The 24,063-nt window shown below is 41.7% G+C and overlaps 1 protein-coding gene across 2 annotated transcripts in view; it reads left to right on the forward strand.

Moving 5' to 3' along the window:
* The window catches only part of prkcbb (protein kinase C, beta b), a 108,891-nt gene extending 86,855 nt beyond the window's left edge, over positions 1 to 22,036 (forward strand). Inside the window, exon 17 of one of the 2 annotated variants that reach the window (XM_082531635.1) lies at positions 18,820 to 22,036. In XM_082531635.1, the coding sequence (XP_082387761.1) occupies positions 18,820 to 18,975 (156 nt within the window). In that variant the 3' untranslated portion in view covers positions 18,976 to 22,036. Of the gene's footprint in view, positions 1 to 470; positions 2,332 to 18,819 lie in introns of those variants that run through there. The other variant, XM_082531634.1, reaches the window with a different exon arrangement.
* The last annotated feature ends 2,027 nt before the right edge of the window (positions 22,037 to 24,063 follow it).

The raw sequence follows: 24,063 nt of genomic DNA on the forward strand, positions 1-24,063 counted from the left end.
CCACACGCCATGCATTAATGCTTGCATGGTCACCAGTTCGGTGTAGTGCACTTCCATAGGCTGTTTGAGACTTCAGTAACCTTGTTTGGAAGTTTGAGTTGAAAATGCTTCAAATATTTGAAAAAGGGAAAGCATACCTGAGGCGTGCTTCATTTATCTTCTCCAAGAAGTGATTTACTCTTTTCTTTTTTCACTTCTAATTAAAAAATGGCATTTTATGCATGACTAATGGAGAGTTAAATCAAGCGCACCCCAAGTACTGCCACTTGTTCTGATATTTGAAACCTTGTTCAAAGTGATGTCATCTCACACCCTGGTTCAACCTGCCATCCCCCCCTTCTTTTGTTTTCCTCTCCTTCTACCCCCCACCCAACTTTGATCCATCCACTCCTATCCATTCCCACTCTTCCCCTTCCCAAATCCCCCCCTGCCTTGTACTCCATCCCTCCCCGCCCTCCCTCCCTTAACAGTGTGGACGAGATGCCGAAAACTTTGACCGTTTTTTCACACGCCACCCGCCAGTGCTGACCCCTCCCGATGAGGAAGTGATTCAGAATCTGGACCAAGACGAGTTCCAGGGATTCTCCTTTATCAACCCAGAGTTCACAGGAAATGCTGCTGCCACCACTGCCACCGAGCAGGCTTGATTACAGCTCACGCATGGACACATGGACACACACGCAAACATACACAACTGTTTCTTCAGGATCAATCCCTACCTAACCCTGAGATACACGCACGCATGCGCAAACGTGCCATCTTAAATTTCTGATGATTTCTGATGATTGTGTCGTTAAACTGACAGACAAAGTAAGGTTTTATGAGAAGAACACACATTGTTCACACTGTTGCAGCTTGGATAATTTGTTGGCCCCTTCTTGAGATTTAAAAGCTTGATTTTGTGTGCTGTAGCACGATTTAATTACAGATTTCATTGAGAGCTTTGGATAAATGCATTTATACAAATTTGTCACGATTAAACACAATCAAATCACAGCTGTAACTTAGTACAGTGCAGCATACAGTATGCAGTTAGCCTTTTCTTAGCACTGAGAGGGTTATTACTATACATCAATCATCCGCAACATTAAAACCACCTGGCTTTTATTGCCTAAATCCCTCTCATATCACCAGAACAGCTCTGACTCATTGCAGACACACAAGAGTCCCTGAGATGTCCTGTGATATCGAGCACCAAGATGTCAGCAGCAGATCGTGTAAGTTAGATCTGGGGAATTTGGAAGTTAAGACCTTGAGCTCTTTAAAAGCATTCCTGAAGACGTTTTGCAGCATTATGCTGCAAAGTCAAAAGCTGCTGGTGTGTTATTCATTTCTGCTGTCGGTGGTTTAAGTGTTGCGGATGATCGTTCTAAACCAGTTTAGAACAATAGCGTGCATGACACAGTACATACCAAGAAGCATCTGACGTGCTTTCTAAATCTGTCTTTTTTTGCATCTTGGGTGATTTTCAAATTGTGTTGCTTGCAGTGTGAACAAAGAGTTTGGGTTTAATTTAGCATGCGCAATCAGATAAAGGATTAGAAATTAATTAGGATCTTTTAAAGTTCATAAATCATGGATTTCGAAACCGAGGGACCAAAATAATTGGATTTCATATAGCACAGTTAGGGTGTGACTAAAAGGGTGATTATATTTTAATAAATGCTTTTACTAAAACTTTTACAATCTAACTATAGGATTTCACAACTAAACAACCGCGAGACGTCCTGTGTAACATAGCTTTGGCACTCCATTTTCTAACTTTTATTCAGGTGGGAAATGTGATTTAGCTTTTCTTTTACCCATTCCTCAGCTTTTCCAGTGCATTTTGATAAGCCTATAATTTTAGTGTGCTTCTTAGTGGGCTTATATTAATAATAGTGTCTGTGTGTTTATACCTATAAACTGGAATGCTTGACATGCATGCATGAGTTTCTATATCAAGAGTAGCCCTGGACCTTATCTCCCAACTGCATTTTAGCATATTTGCTCATGGAGTATTATTTTAATAATTAATACTGCGAGTTTTCAGGTTTGTACCACAAATATCAGATTGCATGTAATTTCTGTCCATAAAAAATGCTGTTGGGAAATGTAGTCTTTACCGAGGGTTTGAGTCAGACAAATAGATAATGCCATTTCTTGTACTCTGATCTGATGTCTGTTAAGCAGTATTTAAGCGATGAAAAAGACTAGCAGTTATTTCTTTGTGTTTTATAAAAGCATGATTCCAATATCTGACCATTTGTTTACAGTGTGTGTGTGTGTGTGTGTGTGTGTGTGTGTGTGTGTGTGTGTGTGTGTGTGTGTGTGTGTGTGTGTCGGTATAAGCGTGTTTGTGTTAGGGAACAAGTACTGTCTATGCAAACACACTTATGTGTTTGCATTTTTGTGAGTCCATACAACCTTTTACTTTTGTTAGCGTGGTAAATGTCGGCAGCCCTCTTTAAATCGAGCAGTATTAATGTGGTAGAGGCAGAATAGAAAAATCTATTTGCATTTTAGGAAAGAAATAAAAGAAATTAGAATAAAATGTTTTACTAGCAGTCAAAAAGGTACATCTCTTTCTAGTCACAAGAGTGATCCAAACCCTTTAGAGACCAGTTGGCAACCTCTCGCAACCTCCGGTCACTAGGACCGGTTGGCAAGTGGTTGGTAACAGTTGGTAGGTGAAATTGGTCACAAAGAGGGTGCTACACCAAAAACTTGATCCTTGATTGCCACAGTCACCCACAGTTTGCAAAGAAGACACTGGCTTCTTTGCAAACAGTCTCCAACTACTTTCTGACTGGCAGTGAAACTTGAAGTAAATTTGCCACAAACTGGAGACAGTTTGGCCTTTCTAGTTTTGCATTGCACTTCTCATGGTTTCACTGCTTCAGTTGGTGAGAGTTTGAAGAAAAGTTTTAAAGGTGAGCAACGCAATCCCAAGAAGGTTTTTGGTGCAGCATCATCGTATACCTCTTTTAGATCAAGTTCACATAGCAGTGCATCAATCAATCTCTAGCATCAACCAGTTGACGAGTCTCCACTCATATCCACTAATATCTACTGGTATCCACTAGTATCCTCTCATCAAGTGGTTGATGCTAGGGGTCACAGGTTGGTCTCTAGGTCTGTGCGGCTAGGGCTTTAGAAAGTCCAAAAAAATTTTAGTTTGGATGAACAGTGATGCCAAATTCCACCTCTGTAGACCTTGGAAAGCACCACCTCAAACACACAGCTGATTTGCAGGTTAGGATTTCTTGTCTGAAAGTCAAAAGTGGGCCCAGGTCTCTGCTGTCAAAATGCATGTTTAAGTCCTTGAGCATCTTTAAAAGTCACTTAGCCTATGAAAAGTTTCTTTAAGGACAGAGAAACAGAAAATCAGAACAATATATCAGGCTTTCCTGGGTTTTTGGTCTACTTTTCTAGAAGTAGGAGTTGAGGTTTAACCCACTGTGATTTGCTGTCTGTGTTTGCCATAAGAATAACTGGGACAGAAGGTAATGTTACAGTAGGCCTGCTGAAGTAGAAAACTCTGTGTTTTCTCTTTTGTTTTCCCTAGCAAGCAATAATCCTGTTAGTGATTTACATATTGAGGTGGTGAGGTTAGCAGTACGTCTGTTCAGCTCAGGCTTTGTGTCTCTTTGACTCTAGCCACTTATTAAAGAGGGACAGTGGAGGAGGTCGTTGGGGGGGTTTGTTTGTCTGCAAAGTTGGTGCGTTAACACTCTGGTTCAGTAACTTTCTTCTTGTATATCTGCAGCTGATGGTTTTTGTTCTGGTGGCAGTTGGAGGTCTTCAGGCATCCACTTGATCAGAGTTGAATGGGATCTTTATAATGCATAGTTTAAATGTTAATTATTGTTATTGCCATCAAACGTAACTCTTTAAAATGAGTTTAGGAGAAAATATCAAGGTTTTTTTTTTTTTTTTAATTGACCTTACTTGAGATTGGGTAGAATATATCCTCTATGTCCCCACCAAAATATTGAAAGTCTTGGTGCAGGAGGTACCATTTACTTGCAGATCCACTTATTATTTGATAGCCAAAAAAGCAACTGCAGGAATGTTTAGATCCAGTATAATTATCCTATTCAAATATAATTCCCTTTTGTGAAAATTATTTGGCACACCTGGATGTTTGCTTAGGTTTAGGGGTTCATCATTTATACTGGGATTAGGTGATAGATTGCAATTATCCTGTCGGCTTCAGTCCAAACAAGCGATGCTAGCAGATTGTAGAGGGTTGTGCACTGCGTAGAAATGCTATCATACAGTAAATTCACTTGAATGAGTGGCAGCTATCAGTGATGCTAAGAAGCTTTAAAAGATAACAGTAAATTAATCATATGTGACAGCTATACTCACAGTAATGTCTGATTTAGCTATAGTTGCACATACTCTGGGCTTCTTCAATGATTGTAATTTTCTTAATTCATTACTTTTTTTTAAAAATGGTAGATATAAAAGAGCCCTGTCGCCTACAGATAGAGTTAAGGTTGTGTCTAAGGTGAGGAAGGGTTAGCAGGAAACTGACATCGCTAAGATTTTTTATCATCATCATTTTGTCGCAGAATACTGTAACACACGGTCCCTCTAATCCAATCAGATGCGAGCAGAGACAGAGGCCTATAATATACCGTAATTTGGCTTTTGATTAAAGCGGTCTCGTTTGGATGTCTTTTGAGTTTAAATGCTGAGTTCAGCAGGGGAGAACATTTCAGTTTTCTATCGTTTTTCTTGAGTGTGAATGAAAATGTGTTTTATGACTCGATGTCGCCTGTGTCTACTTTCTATGTCGAACCTCCATTGTCAGTATTTATTTCAGCCACTGAAATCTAACAGCAACAGCAACTATAGAAATATATATAATGAAACATATATATTACTGTTAAAAACTGATATATACATATAATTATACATGTGGAGGGGAAGAGAAGTCTTGCTCCAGGATTTGTGTCTGTTTCGATGATTCCTTCCTGCTGATGGAGAAGCAAAAAAGGACTGTGCATGAAAAAAACAACTTTTTTTTAACCTTTTTTATTAGTTAGATATGATATATATTTAACATATTAGGATGATCCATGTTTCTGTGTCAGCAGTGCTTCAAAGACTGTGTGATTCCAGCTACTGTTATTAACGTTATGTATGAGCATAGGTATATACTGAAAAAAGGAAAGAAAAAAATGCTTTAAAAATGCTTTCCATGTGCCATTCTTTTTTCTTTTCTTTTTTTTTGCTTGTTTTTCAAGAAAAGCCGACATACCCAAAATAAAGAATTTCAATGACGCATTACAAGGTGTTTAGTGTGTTTTCGAGTGCACTGTGTACGTTTTAATCTGCTGCAGGAACTGTCTGTGGCTCCGTGGCTCCATGCTTTCATATTTTTTATTTCAGCCCCTCATTTACTTGCTCTTTATTCGTGTCATTCTCACACAAACGCACGCTCCGTTTCTGTCCGTGGAGACCGAACTGATTTGATTTTAAAAGAGAATGACGGGACGGAGGACAGTGAGAGAGAGCAAAGGAGGTAAGAAGACAGAGAGATTAGAGTGATGAGGGCTGACAGACGGGGGTTTTGCTGAGCAATTGGAAAAGAGAAACAATATAAGATGAAAAGGAGAGGGCGGCATTGAACAACAATGAAGGGAGGCAAGAAGAAAAAAGCATTAAGAAGGGACAGTGGCTGGGAGAATAAGATGGAGGGAGGGGACAAGGAAGCGAAGCGAGGCTCCACGAAGCAATGCAGGCGGCTACGACAGGCTGTGCATATTTCATGGCTGCCACTTATCATAAGAGCCTTTTCCTGATGGGGGAGCGTAGGTCTGATGACTTCAAGGAAATAACATGCAGAACACGGCCTACATATACACAGCCCTGCTGAGCCACTCAGCCGCTTCTCACCGCCTCTAAAGCTGCTCGCAATCCACTGTAGTCAAGCAGCTGCTGCTCCTGCACATTTACTTTTAATAACTGTATCGTGCACCGTTTATTTCTCTTAGTCCATTTCAGTGTCAACAAGTGTGGAGACCGGCTAGATGCAGAGTTTGTGAACCATGTCTGACCTGTGCTAGAGTGTGATGGGAAAACAAATACAGCACCAGGAATGCTTCTGGCTGTTCATAAACCCAGTGAAGCTTCAAAATCCAAGAATGAAGAGTAAAATCAGGCTAGTTAGGCTTAACGGTTAATGAGAATGGTAAAAAAGATGCCCGATGTCCTGTGAGAAACATCAATGAATCATCTACATCGGTTCTAGTTTTTGCTGGATCGAGCATTGAACATGTGACCGGTGTTCCATGGTAACAACAGCTGCTTTTTAGTGTTAAACAAACCTGATGAGGCTTTCACCCGACCTCAGATATGCATAAAATACTGTATATGTATGGGCTCAAAATGTGGTCATAAATATTTTGTACTTGTAAATCAGGATTTGTATGTGTAAAAAGAATTTGTGTATGTATAAAAAAGATTTGTGTGTGGACTTAGCCAAAGAAAACCCTGTTCAAAACCCAAAACCCAGTTCAAAAAAAAGCGCCCCTCCAACAGCCAAACCCATCTGTTCTCTGATTGGATTGTTACATTTGTGATTGACATGACATTGACCAATCAGATGAAATGAAGAAAAATAGGGTCAAAATTTGTACTTGTAACTTGCAGGGTTTTTTTTTGGCTAAGTCCACACACAAATCTTTTTTACACATACAAATCCTGATTTACAAGTACAAAATATTTATGACCACATTTTGAGCCCATACATATGAGAGTATCAAAAGAAAGGTATTTTTCATTGTCAGTAATACATCTACTTTTGAAGCAGTCTCCAAAAAAAGGCAAATGCCTTCCAAATTACCCGGGAACACAGCGTCACGTCTGTATGTAGCAATTTACAACATACAGGTATAAACGTCTACAGCTTCAGCAGTTAACCTGATTTATTATGCACACGTACAGTTCCACATTTATACGCTGATGTTAAAGTACTTTGGCTCAGGCAGCAGCCATCGGCTCTGTGACTCTTGTTGACATTTTATCACAGAATGTCCTTAATTTTTTTAAATCAATGTTTCCTCTACATAAACACATTTGTAATGTTGTTTTCCCCAAAATGATAACTAGTTTGACATTTATGGAAATACTCAGACTTGTTTCCCTGCTGAGTTAGATAAGAAGAGTGATTCCACTCTAGCGTCTATCCATATGAAGCTGGAGTGTAGCTTAAATATTCAAAACAGCGTTTTCTCCAAGTCTAATTCTTCTACCAGCACTACTGATGCTTCTTAATTAACAGGTTACACGTACACGGGGTCTTTTGAGGCCATGTTCTCTGTGAGGTGCAATACATTTTTGGTTTAAAGATAGAGGCCATGCAGGGCTATAAGCATGAATAAATCTAATAAAACAAATTTTTAACTTACTATACAGGACAACAGTAACCTCTCACTGAATCGTGTCGGACTGATGAATAAGAGGACCGTGACTCACTGAACATTCTTTTATTTATTTATTTTAAAGAATGAAAGCAAAAGATATTTTATTAATTGTGAGTTGTTGGGGGTTTTTTTTATATAAGACTTGTAAAAAAAATTAACAAGGACATTAGACAAGTGCACATAAACACTTAAAAAAAATAAAAGGCTATAATTAACACATATTCAAAGACTGATTATAAGTTTGATTGAATTGTTAAAACAAATGTTAAGGCTCCACAAAGACAAACCTTTGCTAGGAACTTGTTGCACCATAATTTTGCTTGGATGTGTTATGAGCTGATTCAAGCAGCAGAATTAGACTCAAAACTGAATAAACTAAAGTTGGAAAATGCTGCATGATAAAGTAAGTTTAAACACTTTTTATCCATATTCTTGAATCACAGGTTTACTTTACAAAATGTCATGCATCTTTACAGCCCTTTCTTTATAGTGTAAATTTATAGTCACCAACCACTTCTTCAGGTCTTTGGTCACTTGGTCAACTACCTGTTAACACAAATGATTAAACAGCCAATCACAAAGCAGCAACGCAGTGTATTTAGGTATATAGACATGGACAGAACTGGCTGATCTGCTGAGATTTTCCCACAAAAACATCTCGAGGGTTTACAGAGAATGGTCCACAGAAGCGTCAGTTGTCTGAGTGAAAATGTCTTGTTGATGTCAGCAGGCTCATAGCAAGGCAACAGTAATTCAAATAACCACTTGTTACAGCCAAGGTATGCAGAAGAGCATCTCTCAGCACACATTTCCTCTAACTGAGGAGAGTGAGGTTTCAACGAAACTGGATAATAGAAAATTGGAAAAATGTTGTCTGATGTGGTTAATTTCAATTTCAACTACAACATTTAGATGTTAGGATTAAAAGGTTGAAAACATGGATCCATCCTGCCTTGTATCAACGGTTCAGTCTGCTGCTGCTGCTGGTGTAACGATGTGGGGAATATTTTCTGAAAATTATTAAAACACCACAATCTAAGTATTGATGATCATGTCCAAACCTTTATAGCCAACATCTGATGGCTGCTTCCAGCAGGATAATGCACAAAACTCACAGAGCCCAAATAATCTGGTTTCTTCAACATGACGATTAGTTCACTGTACTCAAATAACCTCCACAATCACCAGATCCCAATACAGTACATTTGAGATTCACATCACGGATGTACAGCAGACAAATCTGCAGCAACTGTGTGATGCTGTCGTGCCAATATGGAGCAACATCTCTGAGGAATTTTTCCAGCACCTTGTTGAATCTGTGCCACAGAGAATTAAGGCTGTAAAACAAAAAGGGCTCCAACCCAGGACTAGCAACCTGTACCTAATAAAGTGGCCGTCAGTGCTGTAATCATTTATTGGAGGACAAGAATCATGTTCGCTAATTTCAAGTTTTGATATGGAGCTAGGCGAAAACCTTAGCTCTGACATTGAAAACAAATGATACTGTGTAAAGAACATTTCCCTGATTATACAGTATAATAGGCTACATACATTTTAATGGTCAAGAATAGTGTTTTCCTGTTGCCTTAGCCCACAGCCAGAACAGAAAATATACTTTACCTCACGTCCCTCTGTTAACTTTACACTAACGCTGTAGTGCAGCTGTATTTTATGCAAATGTTTTTTATAAAGCAAGTCAGATTCCTGTGTAACAGCAAGTTCCAGCACATAAGCTGTATAAAGTTTGTATTGGAGTGGATGTAATAGCCAGTGTACACAGTAAGCCACAGCAGTGCTGGAGTATGTATGATAATTAATTCCAAATGTTGCGGCCCCCAAATTAAAGCCAGTGGCTTTAGCACAAAGCAGTCGGCGCTTATCAGCCCAAAACAGGTCAGCGTTCGATACCGCCTTTCATTCACCCTCCTCTCCTCTTCACCTCCCCTTTCCCGTGCCTCCCACTCTCCCCACAACCTCAGCTGACATCGGCTCGTCTCCCACTAATCCTCTTGTTACTGAAAAGAGATGGGATGAGAGAGAGGTGCAGGGGAGTCGGGCAAAGGGAGAAGAGGAGGAGAGGAAGGGGAGGAAAGGTGTAAGGAGGCAAATACAAAATTCAAGATTCAGCCATGTTCCTCCATTAAAATCAATGCTACCAGAACACAGTCGTGTGTAATAAAATTGTGTGTCTTGCTTAATGTCACTGCATATTCTGAGCTTTCTAGCTATGTATCTATACCAAGAGCCACTGATATTTATCTCCCTCTCTGTCCTTTGCTGCATCTCTTTCTCTCCCTCTCTCTCTTTTTTTCTCTTCATATCTCTGTCTCTCTGCCTTGCAGCATTAACTGCAAATGAAGCGTGTTGAGATGGAACACATTATGAGCTGGCCTACATGGCTGGCAGCTGTGTGTGTGTGTGTGTGTGTGTTCATGTTTGGTAAATAGCTGGAATGCACACAGCGGACCATTTTCAAGGTTTTGGGAACGTACACACGCATGCATCTTTTCATATGTGTTTGTGCTTCCTGTCTGCATAATTCTATTGAAGGATGCTCAGTGCTGTCAACTACCTACATACACATGACTCCAGATAAGCAACTTACAATAGGAGTTGAAGCATCTCACTTATGGAGCTTCAGAGACAGGACATTTGGCCTTTTATTAAAGAAAGTTAAATGTGTTTGTAAACTAAATCTAAGAATGAATTTGAATCAGAGGGCCTTACATAGCAAACCCATACACAGGGTGGCAATTTTCCTAGACCACTTAGGGAGAAACGATAGACTATAAAACTGGTGGGTTCAGCAATCAAACATAAGAAACAGATATCACTAAAACAAGAGATGCCTGCAAGAAAGGCAAAGGATAAGAGGACAGCGAGGGAAAAGAGGAAACTACAGAGGAAATAATACACAAAGTTAATAACATGCTGTATTGTTTATATACTATTTACCCCAGTAAATTCACCTGAGCTAGGCCTAATAAAAAGCTTTATCAAAAAGAACAGTTACCCGATAGCTGAAGGCTCTGCAGCCCATTCCCAGTTTTGATCACATGATTCTGTGTGTTGTAGATTTTTAAAACAACAACAACAACAATGGATTTCAAATTCCATTTGATTTTAAATGCAACCAGTGAAGAGAAACTAATATGGGAGAAGTCTCTACTTCCTAATCTATATTAGGAAGCAGAGACTTATATGTGTGTGTATGTCCTCGTATATATATATATGAGGACAGGCCCCTGCACGGTATGTACCACCGGCAGATAGCGGAGGTGGTTGATATCCAGAAATCCTACCAGTGGCTGGACAAAGCTGGACTGAAGGACAGCACAGAGGCACTAATCATGGCAGCACAAGAACAAGCTCTGAGCACAAGATCCATAGAGGCTGGGGTCTATCACACCAGGCAAGACCCCAGGTGCAGGCTGTGTAAAGATGCCCCAGAGACAATCCAGCACATAACAGCAGGGTGCAAGATGCTAGCAGGCAAGGCATACATGGAACGCCATAACCAAGTGGCCGGCATAGTATACAGGAACATCGGTGCCGAGTATAACCAGGAAGTCCCGAGGTCAAAATGGGAAACGCCCCCAAAGGTGGTGGAGAATGACCGAGCTAAGAGAAGAGCTCGAGAAAATGTGGAGGGTGAAGGTAACAGTGGTCCCAGTGGTAATTGGAGCACTAGGTGCGGTGACTAGGCGAGTGGCTCCGGCAGGTCCCGGGAACAACATCGGAGATCTCTGTCCAGAAGAGCGCAGTCCTAGGAACAGCTAAGATACTGCGCAGGACCCTCAAGCTCCCAGGCCTCTGGTAGAGGACCCGAGCTTGAAGGATTGACCGCCCGCAGGGGCGAGCGGGGAATTTATATATCTATCTATCTCTCTATTTCTCTCTGTCTCTCTCTGTCTCTCTCTCTCTCTCGCCATACATATATATATATATATATATATATATATATATATATATATATACTCTAAATGTAGTAACTTCAGTTTTCTATAAATGCAAAAGTAGCTGGGTGGGTGGGTTTCAAATTCCATTTGATTTTAAATGCAAGCAGTGAAGAGAAACTAATATGGGAGAAGTCTCAATGATAGAGAAGATACATTAACAAGGTAATATATATTGGGCCGAGTTAAGAGCCCTGTGGAACTCCATGTCTAACCTTTCTGTGAAAGACTCCTCTTTCACATGAGCAAACTGAAATCTCTTGCAGATATATGTCTCAAACTAGCACATCATGTTAGCTTCATCACAGTGATATGCTCCAGTCTATGATCACTGATGTAAATTGCAGCAGGAGGAGGGGTTTAATAACAAAGAGGTAGCTGGATATGTTCAACTCTGGACCATTTTATCCAGTGGACTAAAATACATTTTTATTTGTACTTGAATATAATAAAACTTAAAAACAAATGGTACCTGTAGATCAAATATGATCAGGATGATCACATACAGTGGAAGTTTTGGTACTACTATAGATTAAATATTTGTTGAAATTAGCTCGTATGTTTTAGAGATATGACCTCATTTAATTTGAGATTAGCAGCTTTCCCATTAACATGAGTGCGCATAAAGTGCTCGAGGTACACTGTTCTAGATGTCCTTTGCAAAAACTTTCAATTCATTGTTTTAAGCTGTTTGCTATAACTCTGAATACACCTTTTAGGACTGTAACAGTGCTTAACCTCACAGTAGTATGTATTGAGTGTGGAATGAGGGTTAGATAAAACTTAATCTCGCCATCGGATATTCTACTTGGAGAGCAAAACACACGTGCTCTGTATGGGTTTTGTACCCACCAGGCCTCTCCTGAGAGGAGACACTCCAGTGGGTATAAAAGCCAGGAACGTGAGGTGGACCTCAGCCAACTGTGGCAGGTGTGTCCCTGTAGCTAGAGGGAGCTTATCTTAGGCCATGAGAAAGCTGGAAGATAAAGGTATGTAACACTTATTTGTAGTTTCCCCTGTGTTAAAGGCCCTCCTGTCCCTCTCTGTACTCCTTCTTCATTCTTCCTCCACCATCTTGTATCAACTTTCACCCTTTATAAATATTGGTTCCACTCTTATTTAATTCAATTCTATTTATATATGACCAAATCACAACAACAGTCTCTCCAGAGCCTACAATAATCAGATGACCGCCTTATGAGCAAGAACTTGGTAACAGCGGAAAGAAAAACTCCTTTTTAACAGGAAGGAACCTCTGGCAGAACAAGCTCAGGAAGGGCCAGCCATCTGCTGTGACTATTTGGTTTAGAGGGGCCCTGGGTGGGTCCGGGATGGGCGTGAGGTTCTGGGGGCGCTCCGTCTCTGGGCTGGGACCCGGACTGGGCCTCGGGGGCTTGGGTCCTGGTTGGTGTGTTGCCGGGGTTGTGGGCGGGTGGGTGCATGGGGGCCCAGCCCTGGAGCAGGGTGCCGCCGGTGCGTCGAGCCACCTGGGGGGCTCTTCAACTGGTGGGGGAGATTGTCACATCTTGCAGGAGCTTTCCTCTCCTCAGGAGCTCCCTCTGCAGGAGGGGGAGATACAGGAGAGGTGGAGGAAGATCTCAGCCTGGGTGTTTATTGTCTTATGTAGTCTGGAAGATGAGTGGATGGTGGGGTGGGTGCAGTTTTCTCTGTGGTGGGGTTGGGTGGACTGTCCCGGGCTCTGTGGGGCCGGGCGGCGCTGCTGCACTGGGCCCGGTCTGGATGGGCCTGGGCCCCCTTTCCCTGGCGGGTCGCGGAGTATGGGGGTGCCTACTGGGGTCAGCGGGGGAGCTGGCCCCAGGGAGGGGTCACTTGCCCCTCCCTTCCTTCCCTCCCCATCTCCAGCTGCCTCCCTCTTCCCGCTCCACCACAACCACCCACACATGCAGGGCCTTGGAGTAGGGGTATGTCACCAGGGTGCAGAGGAGGCTACCCCCCCTCTGTCCCCTTCTGGCTGCCTCTGCCTCAATTTTATCCCACAACTTAGACATTCACATTACTCACACTCTCATTACACATACATATAGGATCTTGGGGGTGGGCACGATACACGGAGTCCAAAGTACCATCAGGGTGTACACCCCACCCCTGGCATCGTTGCCCACCTCTCAATTTTAAATACACGTAGACATTGAGGGCTAGCAGGAGGGACCATGCGCTTACCTGCTGCTCTCTGGCAGGTAGCTCCAAGCCCTCCTGGGTTTTAATTGCACCTTAGAACACACATGCATCAACATTACAATGAGCGGGTGGAGGGAGGTTTGGAGTCTTCTCTCACCCCCGTTCTCTGCGACCTGCTGGAGCAGGGGGGCTAGGACTAGGAGGAGGAGTTGGCCGTCCGACTGCGGTCTGGAGTGTGGAGCCTTCCTGCTGCTGCGGAGTCGGGGCGGTCTGCCTCCCCCCACCGCAGGGAAAAGGGAAACACCACCTGGGTCTGGGTGCAGTTCCCCCCTCCAGGGGCGAGGGCACCTAGACCCGGTTTGTAGAGTACGCTTGGGGAGTGTGATCGTGTGTACAACGTCTCTTTATGTCTGTCTCCACGTTGGTTGAGTGTGGAGTAAGTGCATATGAGAGCATGAGGGTGGGAATGGATGTTTGTATCTGTATGTGCCTGTATGTCTGTGTCTATATGTCAGGTTGGGTGTCAGGCGCCACCTCTCTGGGGACATCTCAGGCCCTCCAAGGTTTGGAGGCCTATCTCCCCCTACCACCACTTCCCCTGCCAGTGGCGGACCCCCTCAGACATCGGTGCGTTGGTGGTTCTTTGTGTCCGGGGATGGGCGTCCGGGTACACACCGGCTCACTCCTTGGCGGCCGCTTATCGGGGCCTGGAGCCTGGGGCTCGCTCGGGCCACTTTGGAGGTGGGGTGCCCCCGGCCTCTCGGCCTGGGGCTCGGTCACTCAGGCGCAGCTGGCTGCCGGCGGAGCTCACGGGCGCGTCACTGCAACTCCCCCTGGCTTCTGCTCCGCGGCTGCTGAGTGAGCCCTCATCTGGGACTCTCCTCAGCTCTTTCTGGGACAGTGGCGCGGCTGCCCCTCTGTTGGTCTTCCTTGGTCTCTTGTGTTCTGGGGGCCTCTGGATGTCTGGAGTTTTGATCTCCTCCACACCTGCTTCACGCCCTGGAGGACGGGGCTGTGGCCCCCCCACACCCTCTAGCAGATCATTACATGAAGGAACCTTTTAAAAAAACAAAAAACAAGCGCGTCCATGCTCACAGGTGTACACACGGGTGATCACACCCACAAACTACACCCTTTTTGGCTCCTACCTCAAAGCACACTGTGTTCTGTTGATCTTATGTGCTGCACAATAATGTTTAACATTTAGTATTTACTGTCATATTCCCATATATCATTGTGATGTTGTTTATTCTATTACTCTTGTTCTCTTCTGCTTGCTTTCTTTTTTCTTTCTCAGCAGGTGATCCAGGTGATTGATATATGCATTTTTTTTCTCTGCCCGTTCTGTTGGTTTTTGTCTTTTGCCCTTCTCCCCCGTCCCTCTTCTCAGCTGTTTCTCTTTCCCTCTTTCTTTCTCCCCTTCTTTCCCCCAGTCAAGTCTGTCCCGTATTCAGTAAGTGAAAATAAAATAAACAATAAAAGGTGAATCAAATGGACCATTACGGCAAGGCTGGGATGGTCAGTTTGGTAAAGTAAATCCGTTGGGCATCTTTCTTTGCCTTTAGACAACAATTCTGATGGCAAAAGAGCCAAACGGGACAGGCCAAAAAAAAAAAAAAAAAAAAAGAGGGGAGGACACAAGGCTAAAGACATGCTATAGAATAGTCAGAGATTAATAATAATTAATGATTAAATGCAGAGTCTTGCATAAACACATATAGAGTGAAGACAGATGAGTGCAGACGAAACACTCAGTGCATCATGGGAAGCGTCCAGCAGCCTAGGCCTAAGGGAGGATTCAGGGTCACCTGATCCAGCCCTAACTATAAGCTTTATCAAAAAGAAAAGTTTTAAGTCTAGTCTTAAAAGTAGAGAGGGTGTCGGTCTCCCAAATCCAAACTGGGAGCTGGTTCCACAGAAGAAGGGTCTGAAAACTGAAGACTGATTTTTAAATAGCCTAGAAAGCCAGCAGTCCTCTCCGCCTAACCCTGTCTCTTTTTCTCTTCCTTTTCACGTTGCCACTGTGTCTTCATTTATTTGTGTTTTTCAGACTTACATGCTGATAGATCCTCACACTGTTGACTTTATGGATGTATTTGATAAATCGCTTGCTGTCTTTTTAATCAAAATATTTATGATTGTGGATTTTTCTGTGGATTGCCTCTTATAAGCTCTTCCCCGCTACCGCTGCTTTCCTGGTGATGTGAATATTTATGTAACTGCTTGATTTTATTTTTTCTTCTCTCCTTCTTTGCTATTCACTTCATCCCACTGTGACTCTATGGCTTTTTAATATTACGTCTTAAACACTGACTATATTCTGGTCATTTTTTTGCCAACTCCAGATGCATTTAAAAGTACATTCAGCGACCACATCACAAAGGAGTCATCAGATTTCAGTCTACAGGATTGAGATCTGATGACTGTAGAGGCCATTTGAGTTCACTGAACTCAAATGAAATACAGAAACCTGCTTGAGGTTAACCAGCTTGAGCTGGAAGCAGCCATCAAAAGATGGGTACACTGTGGCCATAAAGGGATGGACATGTCAGTAACAATACTCAGGTAGACTGGAAGGATGCTCACACTAAATTCTGACCCTAACGTAGCAGCAGAAATCAAGAGTTATCAGACCTGGCAACGATTTTCAGTCTTGTATTGTCCAATTTTGGTGAGCTTGTGCCAATTATAGCCTCAATGCCCTGTTCTTAGCTGATGAAAGTGGCACTGGATGTGGTCTTCTGCTGCTGTACCACATTTGCTTCAAGGTTGGATGTGTTGTGTGTTCAGAGATGCTGTTCTGCATACTTTGGTTGTAACAAGTGGCTATTTGAAGTAGCGTCATCCTCCTTTCAGCTCAAAGCGGTCGGGTTTGATTACATATGTGTTAAAGAGCACTTGAACAAACATATTTAATGAAATGGCCAGTGAATATATATTTTCCATATTATTATATAGCATATTATTTGTGAATTAGCTCATCAAAGTTTGCGTTTTAAGTATGTGATAACGTCGAAGAACGCTGAAACATGCTGATGAAGGCATGCAAAGTTTTCACACTTATGTAAATGATCTGGCGACGTGAGACCCAGGGAGTGACAGTAAGTAGGACTCATAATTAGAAAAAGTTAAAAGCTGATAAAGAGCAGGTGAAACACAATGTGATATCTGCGTTATAGAAATCAGCCTAAGGTGTCTTTGCTTTTGATTAAAGATGGAAATGGCCACACTGGAGATCATTTTAAAGTTTGTGCTGTTCTGGTTCCGTCTTTACTTCTATTTCTTTGGGGAACATACTTGCCAGCGGTGAAGCTTGGTGTTGCCTTTCATAAATCTATACATAAAAAATGAGCCAGGTTGTGTGTTAATGAGCCTCTGCCCCAGAGAAAGCCCCTCCTGCTTTACTACGAGTGCATCCACCCAGGATCCCTCACCTCCTGCAGAAAGTCACAGTTGGTGTACTCGACCCCCTCAAGTTTGTCTCTTTCCTCTCTTTGCTTAGCACCTCTCAGCACTTACTCCTCTCTGCAGCTCTCCTTTACTGTATGCAGTTTCCCAGCATATCCATAAATATACTGAAAATGGCTTGATCTCCTAATATCCTATTTCCTTATGAACAGCCTGACTCACGTTTGTTCTAACTGATTATTTTCCACATGTTTAAGTCCAGACTCAACTTTTCTTTCTACTTGCACTTGTGTGTTTACTAGCAAAATGTTATTACATGAAGATTGGAAAAGCCCTAAAGGAAGGGAAGTGGGGGTGCTGTGCTTCATCCAAAAACTTTCTGTGCAATGCAAATGGACTGAATACACCACTGTTCTGTTTTGTTCAGTGCTGAAAAAAGAGAGATGTTTCTTATTTTCAAGGCTTAGCAAGTCCAACCAGCTACAACGCCTTTTCTTAGATGAAGGTCAAGAAGGTCTTCTGTATTCTTGTGGGGCAACATTCACATTCTTCTTAACATTTAATAATAAAGTTTAAATACTTTAGATAGTGAAACTTAACTGGAAAGATTAGATGTTCAGGTGAGTTTTTCCTAACATACCATGTGACTGCACACAGGATTTTGTGCCGCAGCAGGTGGTTTCATTTCAGGGATCACTAGCATCAACATTTCCACTGTGAGAGGCAGACAGCAAATTTTTTAGGGTATCCACTTTGATCTACAAATGTAAAGAAAATACCAGAGTTTTGTGGGTTTTGAATGAACAGTCTCTGGTTATCAGTTCAAGCACATTTGATGCTGTTTCTTGTGTTCTGTGTTGTTTCTCATTTGTAAGCCAAAAAAGGAAAAAAAGCAAGTACAGGTTTTGGAAATAAAATTTTTTTAAATAAGAATTGATACAATTCACCTGTGTGCAGTAAAGATAAACTTTCTGCAAACAGCAAAGTAACCTGGCTCATGCTACAGGCTCATGCTAGTGGCATAACCAAAATTACTGCTTCTGTGTGCACTGAACTTGCCTTTGAAATAATTGCTTTGAAGACTTTGAGGACCAGGTTTGTGTCCATTCAAAGTCAGTTGCCATCTTCAAAGCACCTTGACAATAAAAGTGCAAAAAGACAGATCCTCTGCTTTCCGTTGGCGATTGAATTGGGTCAAGCTGACAATTACCTGCAAAAGTTCGTCATGATATCGCAATCAGCTGTGATAAAGTCTTCATTCTCAGCTGACTGCAGGTTTCCCAACCCTATAAACAGCACATTTGCATACATATGCTTACTCTTGGCCATTGATTGGTGCTCGTAACAATTTGCATAGCTGTATGAGAGTGACTGCAGTCAGTTTGAGTTAGCCCACGCGTGCGAGCTGTCCAATCACCTTGCAATTGAGGGTAACTATGCAGAGGTTGGCAGTGTTGTACACTATGTAACATCTTATAATCAGTCTCCAACACCAAAGCTTTCACCGGGGAAACACCGATTTTTTTCCTAGTTGCAAGGAGGCCGATGTCCTATTTTTACTGTATTGTGACTGAGCAATAAGCATAAAGACTTGAAACAGAGGAAGACAGACAGACATGAGAGTGAACAGGATTTATTTGACCTCGGGTACGAAAGGGAAGCGCTTCCTAATCATTTGTTCGTTGCACCATCACAGTACAGAAACTGAACAATATTGCAGTTTCTTTAGTTCAAAAGAGCTTGTGCTTTAAGTTGATTGTCCGCTATAGGGTGTTTAACAGCAGTGGATTCTCTTTTCCATCCCAATCCATCCCACTCTCCTCCAACAATATTTTTTCTGTCGTTCCTCCCTCTCATCACATCCTCTCCCCTTCATAATCTCTGAACCCCACCTGCAGAGGAACCGTCGGGACACCTGCAACTTTGACAAGGAGTTCACTAAGATGGCTGTGGACTTGACGCCAACAGACAAGCTCGTCATCATGAACCTGGACCAGGACGATTTCCTCGGCTTTTCCTACATCAACCCGGAATACGTGGCCCCCGCTAATTAACACCGATGGACCGATAGAGGAGGTTTCAAAGCAGTAAATGTGTATGTTCAGTAAATGTCTGTAGTTCTTTTAGGCCATACTGGGGTATCTCCAAGATTGCAGCCCAAAACAGGAATCACAGCACCAAACACTGGATACCAAAGACGTTGAAGTATTGAATCAAAAATGTCCGAGGTGTCAACATCTGCTTTTTGTGCAGGGCAGGAACAAGAGAAAATATCAACTGCATTAATCCAACCAGTTTTATTCAGTGTAGAGAAGCACAAGCTTACCGCTTCACTCGTGTCAGCTCACTCTTTCTTTATTCAACGATAGAATTCCTGATGTGTTTATGGCATTGTATCTGCAACAAGCCTTTCACCGCTCTTAGTATTCTTAAAGTGAAGTATTGCGTTATGTTCCCTTGTGTTATCCCACAAGTTTCACAGCATCATTGTGACATCTACAAAGCACCATCGCGCAAATCCAGGCTCATATTTTCCTGGCATTGCTAAATTGGCCGCCATCGATGAGCGCTGATAGTTCCAGGTTTAACTCTGGATCCCTGTCATGCACAGTAAAATGGGACCAAGACCTACGAAGCACACTGGAATGTAGATTTGGTGTTTATGAATGTTTTTACAACATAACTGGCGTGTCACGGTGTTAGCAATGTAAAGTTTTATATATATTCTAATGTTGTTACTCTTGTGTCTTTGTAAAAATTGTATAGGAGTAAAACTTTCTAACTTCTTGAACTGTATGCACATCTGCATTTCGTAATATCAACCGTATCCTCTGCATTCATCCTGACACACACCGCGAGCAGTACCGCCAACCACTTCCACTGGGCCATTGTTCCCATCCCACTCTCATGAGGCTTAGCGTCTCACACTTAGCGAGCTTCACAGCCTTTTTAGGGTTTTTTTTTTTTACCCCCTCTTTTTCTTTTTCCTCTATTTCCTCCTTTTCACCCTCCATCCGCCCCTCTGATGCCTCTCTTATTATTATCAGAATTGTTTTGGCTCTAGCCCGTATGTCTGCCAGGGCTTCAGTGGGAGCCTGGTGCGATGAGTCGTCGCAGGAGTTGGCAATGCAGCAGTCACCAGTGGGGCATCCACACGTGCGCAGACGGTGAACGCTGAGCTGCTTTGACAGCCTCCAAGGGAGTCATTTCACAAACAGCAATAATAAAAAAGCAATGCTGCTTTTTCATATTTTTTTTTATTTTAATTTAAACCACCTGCCTGTAATTTATTTGTGTATGTGTGCATTTCTTGACAGTCATCCATATATTAGAATATATGTACGTGAGTGTGTGTGTGTGACAGACAGACAGAATTACATGTATGTATTTTGGGTCACACACACAAGCACCCATACCTGTGTACACCCACGTAGCCATACAGTCAGATCCTCGACTGAGGGTTGGAATTACTAGGTGAAGCGTAACAAGGCGGACAATGACTAAGAAATGTTTGCACCTGGAGGCACACAAGACATATACTGTAGGTCCGTTGCACAGGCCTAGATTCCCATCCTCCTCCTTCTCCTGCTGCTTTAATCAGCACAAACAGCATCTTCATGAAAGGACGCACGCCTGTAGTGTCTTCAATAACGTGCACACAGCATCTTCGAGCTTTGGTGAAACTTTACTCTGCCGTCCTTATGTTTTGCTTCTTTGCTGTATAATATAAAATTTAAAAAAAAAAAACAACTGCCCTTTGTGTGTCAGCCATATATTTCTCTGGTCAAGGGTGTAAATATCTCCTAATATTAATCACGCCCAGTCTCAGCATCTGCTGTTGACAACCCCACACCCCAAAGCGCTCGATAGCACTCAGCCAGCTGTCTTGTGAATTTGTATGGCCGAGTTAATGAGTGAGCACGGCACACTACATGCGTGTGACTCAGATATCTTAAGCGCTGCTCAGTTTTAATATAGGTCTGTCTTTAAATCTGATAAGAAATGTTCTCTTCAGCTTCAGCATCGTTTGACTAAACAGCGCCAACATGAAAAAATGACCGTAACACACGCACAAGCTGGTTTAAGAAGCTAGCAGATATGTTTCACATTTTTAAAAAAAATTACAGGACTATGAGGAAGTATACTATGCATGCATGTGACGATCTCTCTTTTTCATATCTTGTTCCATATGATATGGACTTATTCTATATTAAGTGTTGGACTGGTGTGTGTGGGTATGTGTGTGATAGTTTCTTTATTAGACAGTAAAAGGGTTTTTATGTCGCTTAATTTATGATATGTCTCGTGTCATTGCTGCACATTTACTGAATATTATTGAAAGACTGTGTTTTGCTTTTATTTGTACAGATATAAATATTTTTGAAGTACATAGGGGTAAGAGTCTTCCATTTCCATAGTTGTATTTATACTCAGAAATCAATGTGTTTAGGGGTAAAAATGATGTATGTAAGTTGCAATAGAAAACATGGAGCGAAAACTAGATATAAATATACATCTGTGCTGACTGAAATCCAGCAAGATCTAGATGTTTAGTGCTCTGCCACTCGTATGTGGACTGTATTGGCCTGAAAGTGTCCTTCCCTCCTGTCTCTCCTCCCGACCTTTCCTTTGATCACGCCTTTCCATCTGTCATTTTATTTTCTGCTCTGACCTTTCTCTCCCCTTCTTCCTCTCTTCCTCTCCCACTCAGCTTCCTCGTTGTCTTTCTCTTTCTTCGTTCCTTTCCTCTTGACCTTTATCCCTTCCTGCAGCTTTTTCCCTTGCTTCTTCCCTCGTCTTCTCGAGGCATTTCAGTTTCATTTGCCTCTCATTATCCCTGATTGGTCCCGTTCTCTTCCCCTTTACCTTACGGTTTGTAGCCTTTCAAAGGCTACATGACACTAAACATAACAACCGAGGAGCTGCTGCTAAGGTTTAATTAACATTTGATGGCTGCATTTTGACCTTACTTCTGCTTTGATTTAGGCTGGGCTTACATTCTAAACAACAAGTGATTTAACAATAACCTGAAGATAATTTTCAGTGTTTAAATGCAGAAAACTGCAAGAAAAGAGTAAGGATGTGTTTTATGAGATAAGATAGTTCACTGATTTAATAATAATAACAATAATAATAATAATAATAATAATAATAATGTTTTGTGATGCTTGCGGTTGTAAAGTAATAAATTATGTTGCAAAATCACATGTTGGCTTGTTTCCTTGTTTTTGGTCTGTTTTGTTTTGAATGTCTTTCTTTTTTCTAGATCATCTGTTATATTCTCACTGTGAAAATATGAAAAAAAAAAAAAAGTAAGTGGAGCAGTTATAGCATCACAAGCTGTTGCATACAGGTCAAATCACTGGTTAAACTTTGCCATCAATATATCAACAGTTCATGGGCTGTTGTGTTAATGATGAAATTTGATTTCAAAATCTTTTATTTTTTAAGAACTGATAACAACCATTAATTAATCTGAAATGATGCAAAATGCCACAGGAGTTTAGAAAACCTTTTTATTACCGTAGTAAATCTGTAAGAATGTGCAGAAATTAACGAGGTATCTCTTCATAATATTTTGTACAGCAAATGCAAAATGTGTCTTTATCATTACGCATACTTTTTAATGGCTTTCAGCAAACAGGTATAGACAAACACCTCTGAAGGCACCACGTATATAGCCCTTTCTCATAATGTCAATATTAATGTAACAGTGATTAATATTTTATTTGAAGGAAAACTGATGAACAAATATGAAGATAAAGGGTTAAAAAAAAAAAGCCCAGAAGAAGAACAAGTAGGACATGGATTTAAAATTACATATGAGGATAAACTGAATACTGGACCTTTCTAAATGTCTGTGCAACATATACTGTTGTATATATAGAATCAGTGATAGACTTTGTGACCTTATCTCCGTGTAGTTTCCCTCTCAAGTACAACAAAAGGCAAAAAACAGGAGCTCCACAGATTAGCCACAGGACAGAAGTTGCAACTACAGTATGTTCAATACTAGTTCATGGTCAAGTTTATTTATATAGCACATTTCCAAACAGTCCAAATGTTTTAAAAAATAATGTAGATTTCTATTTGAAATTCATGCTCTTAATATATACTGTTATTGTCACGGTTCTGGGTCATTTTGACCCAGCATTTTCAGTTTCTTGTATTTTGCTGTTTATTCTGTATTATGGTTTACTTTCAGATTCTTTAGTTGTCCTGTTTTGAATATTATAATCCTCAGTTTCAGTGTTATTCTGGTTAAGAGTTTCGTTCTTAGGTTTAGTTCAGTGTCTGTCATGTTTCTGGTTTTACTTTGAAGGTCCGTGTCTCGTGTTAGTGTGTGCAGTGTTACTCTCCCCTGCGTTGTCATTATGTTTCATTCGAGTCAGCTGTGTCTCCACGTCTCCTGATCACCCCATGTGTGTATCTAAGTCCTCAGACTCCGTGTGTTTAACATTGCGTTGTCTGTGTTACCCACCCCATTTTTGGTCATAGTTTATTGCCACAGTGTGTTGTCATAGTTCAGGTCTTAGTAGTCAGTTTTTCATGGTTGCTCTTAGTTTCCTTAGTTTTCATATTCAGTTCCTGCTACCAGCCAAATAAAGGCTCGTTTTTGGTTCTCAGGTTCCGTCTCCTCGCCTCTGTCTGCTCCTGGGTCCTCAACACAAACCCACACATGGTCTGCCTCCGCAGCCCGTGACAGTTATTCTCTATGTGCCACTGTCTAGATGTACTATGATATACTTTGAGGGTCTTTAGAGTAATTTTAGGCTACTTTTGCACAATGGTGCTGAGTTTGCATGTCTGAATCCGGACTGGGGATTCATGCTTTGCATGGGAGTTTGCATGTTGGCCACATGTCTGTATGGGTCCCCTCGGAGTACTCAAGCTTCCTCCTTCAGTCAAAAGATGTGCATGGGGTTGTGAATGGTTGTCTGTCTCTATGCATTAATCCTGCAACAGACTGGCCACCTGTGTACCCTCCATGCTGGCTAGTGACAGCTTGGATAGGCTCCGCCCTCCGGATGATGCTGAACTGGATAATAAGAAGAAGGTGAATGGATGGATGGCTAATAGGGTGAAGGATTCAGGTTAGAAATTTTATTTGTATTCAATTGCAAGTCATTTGTTCTTTGATC

The sequence above is a fragment of the Aulonocara stuartgranti genome, assembly GCF_965226115.1.
Source record: "Aulonocara stuartgranti genome assembly, chromosome: 4".
NCBI lineage: Eukaryota > Metazoa > Chordata > Actinopteri > Cichliformes > Cichlidae > Aulonocara > Aulonocara stuartgranti.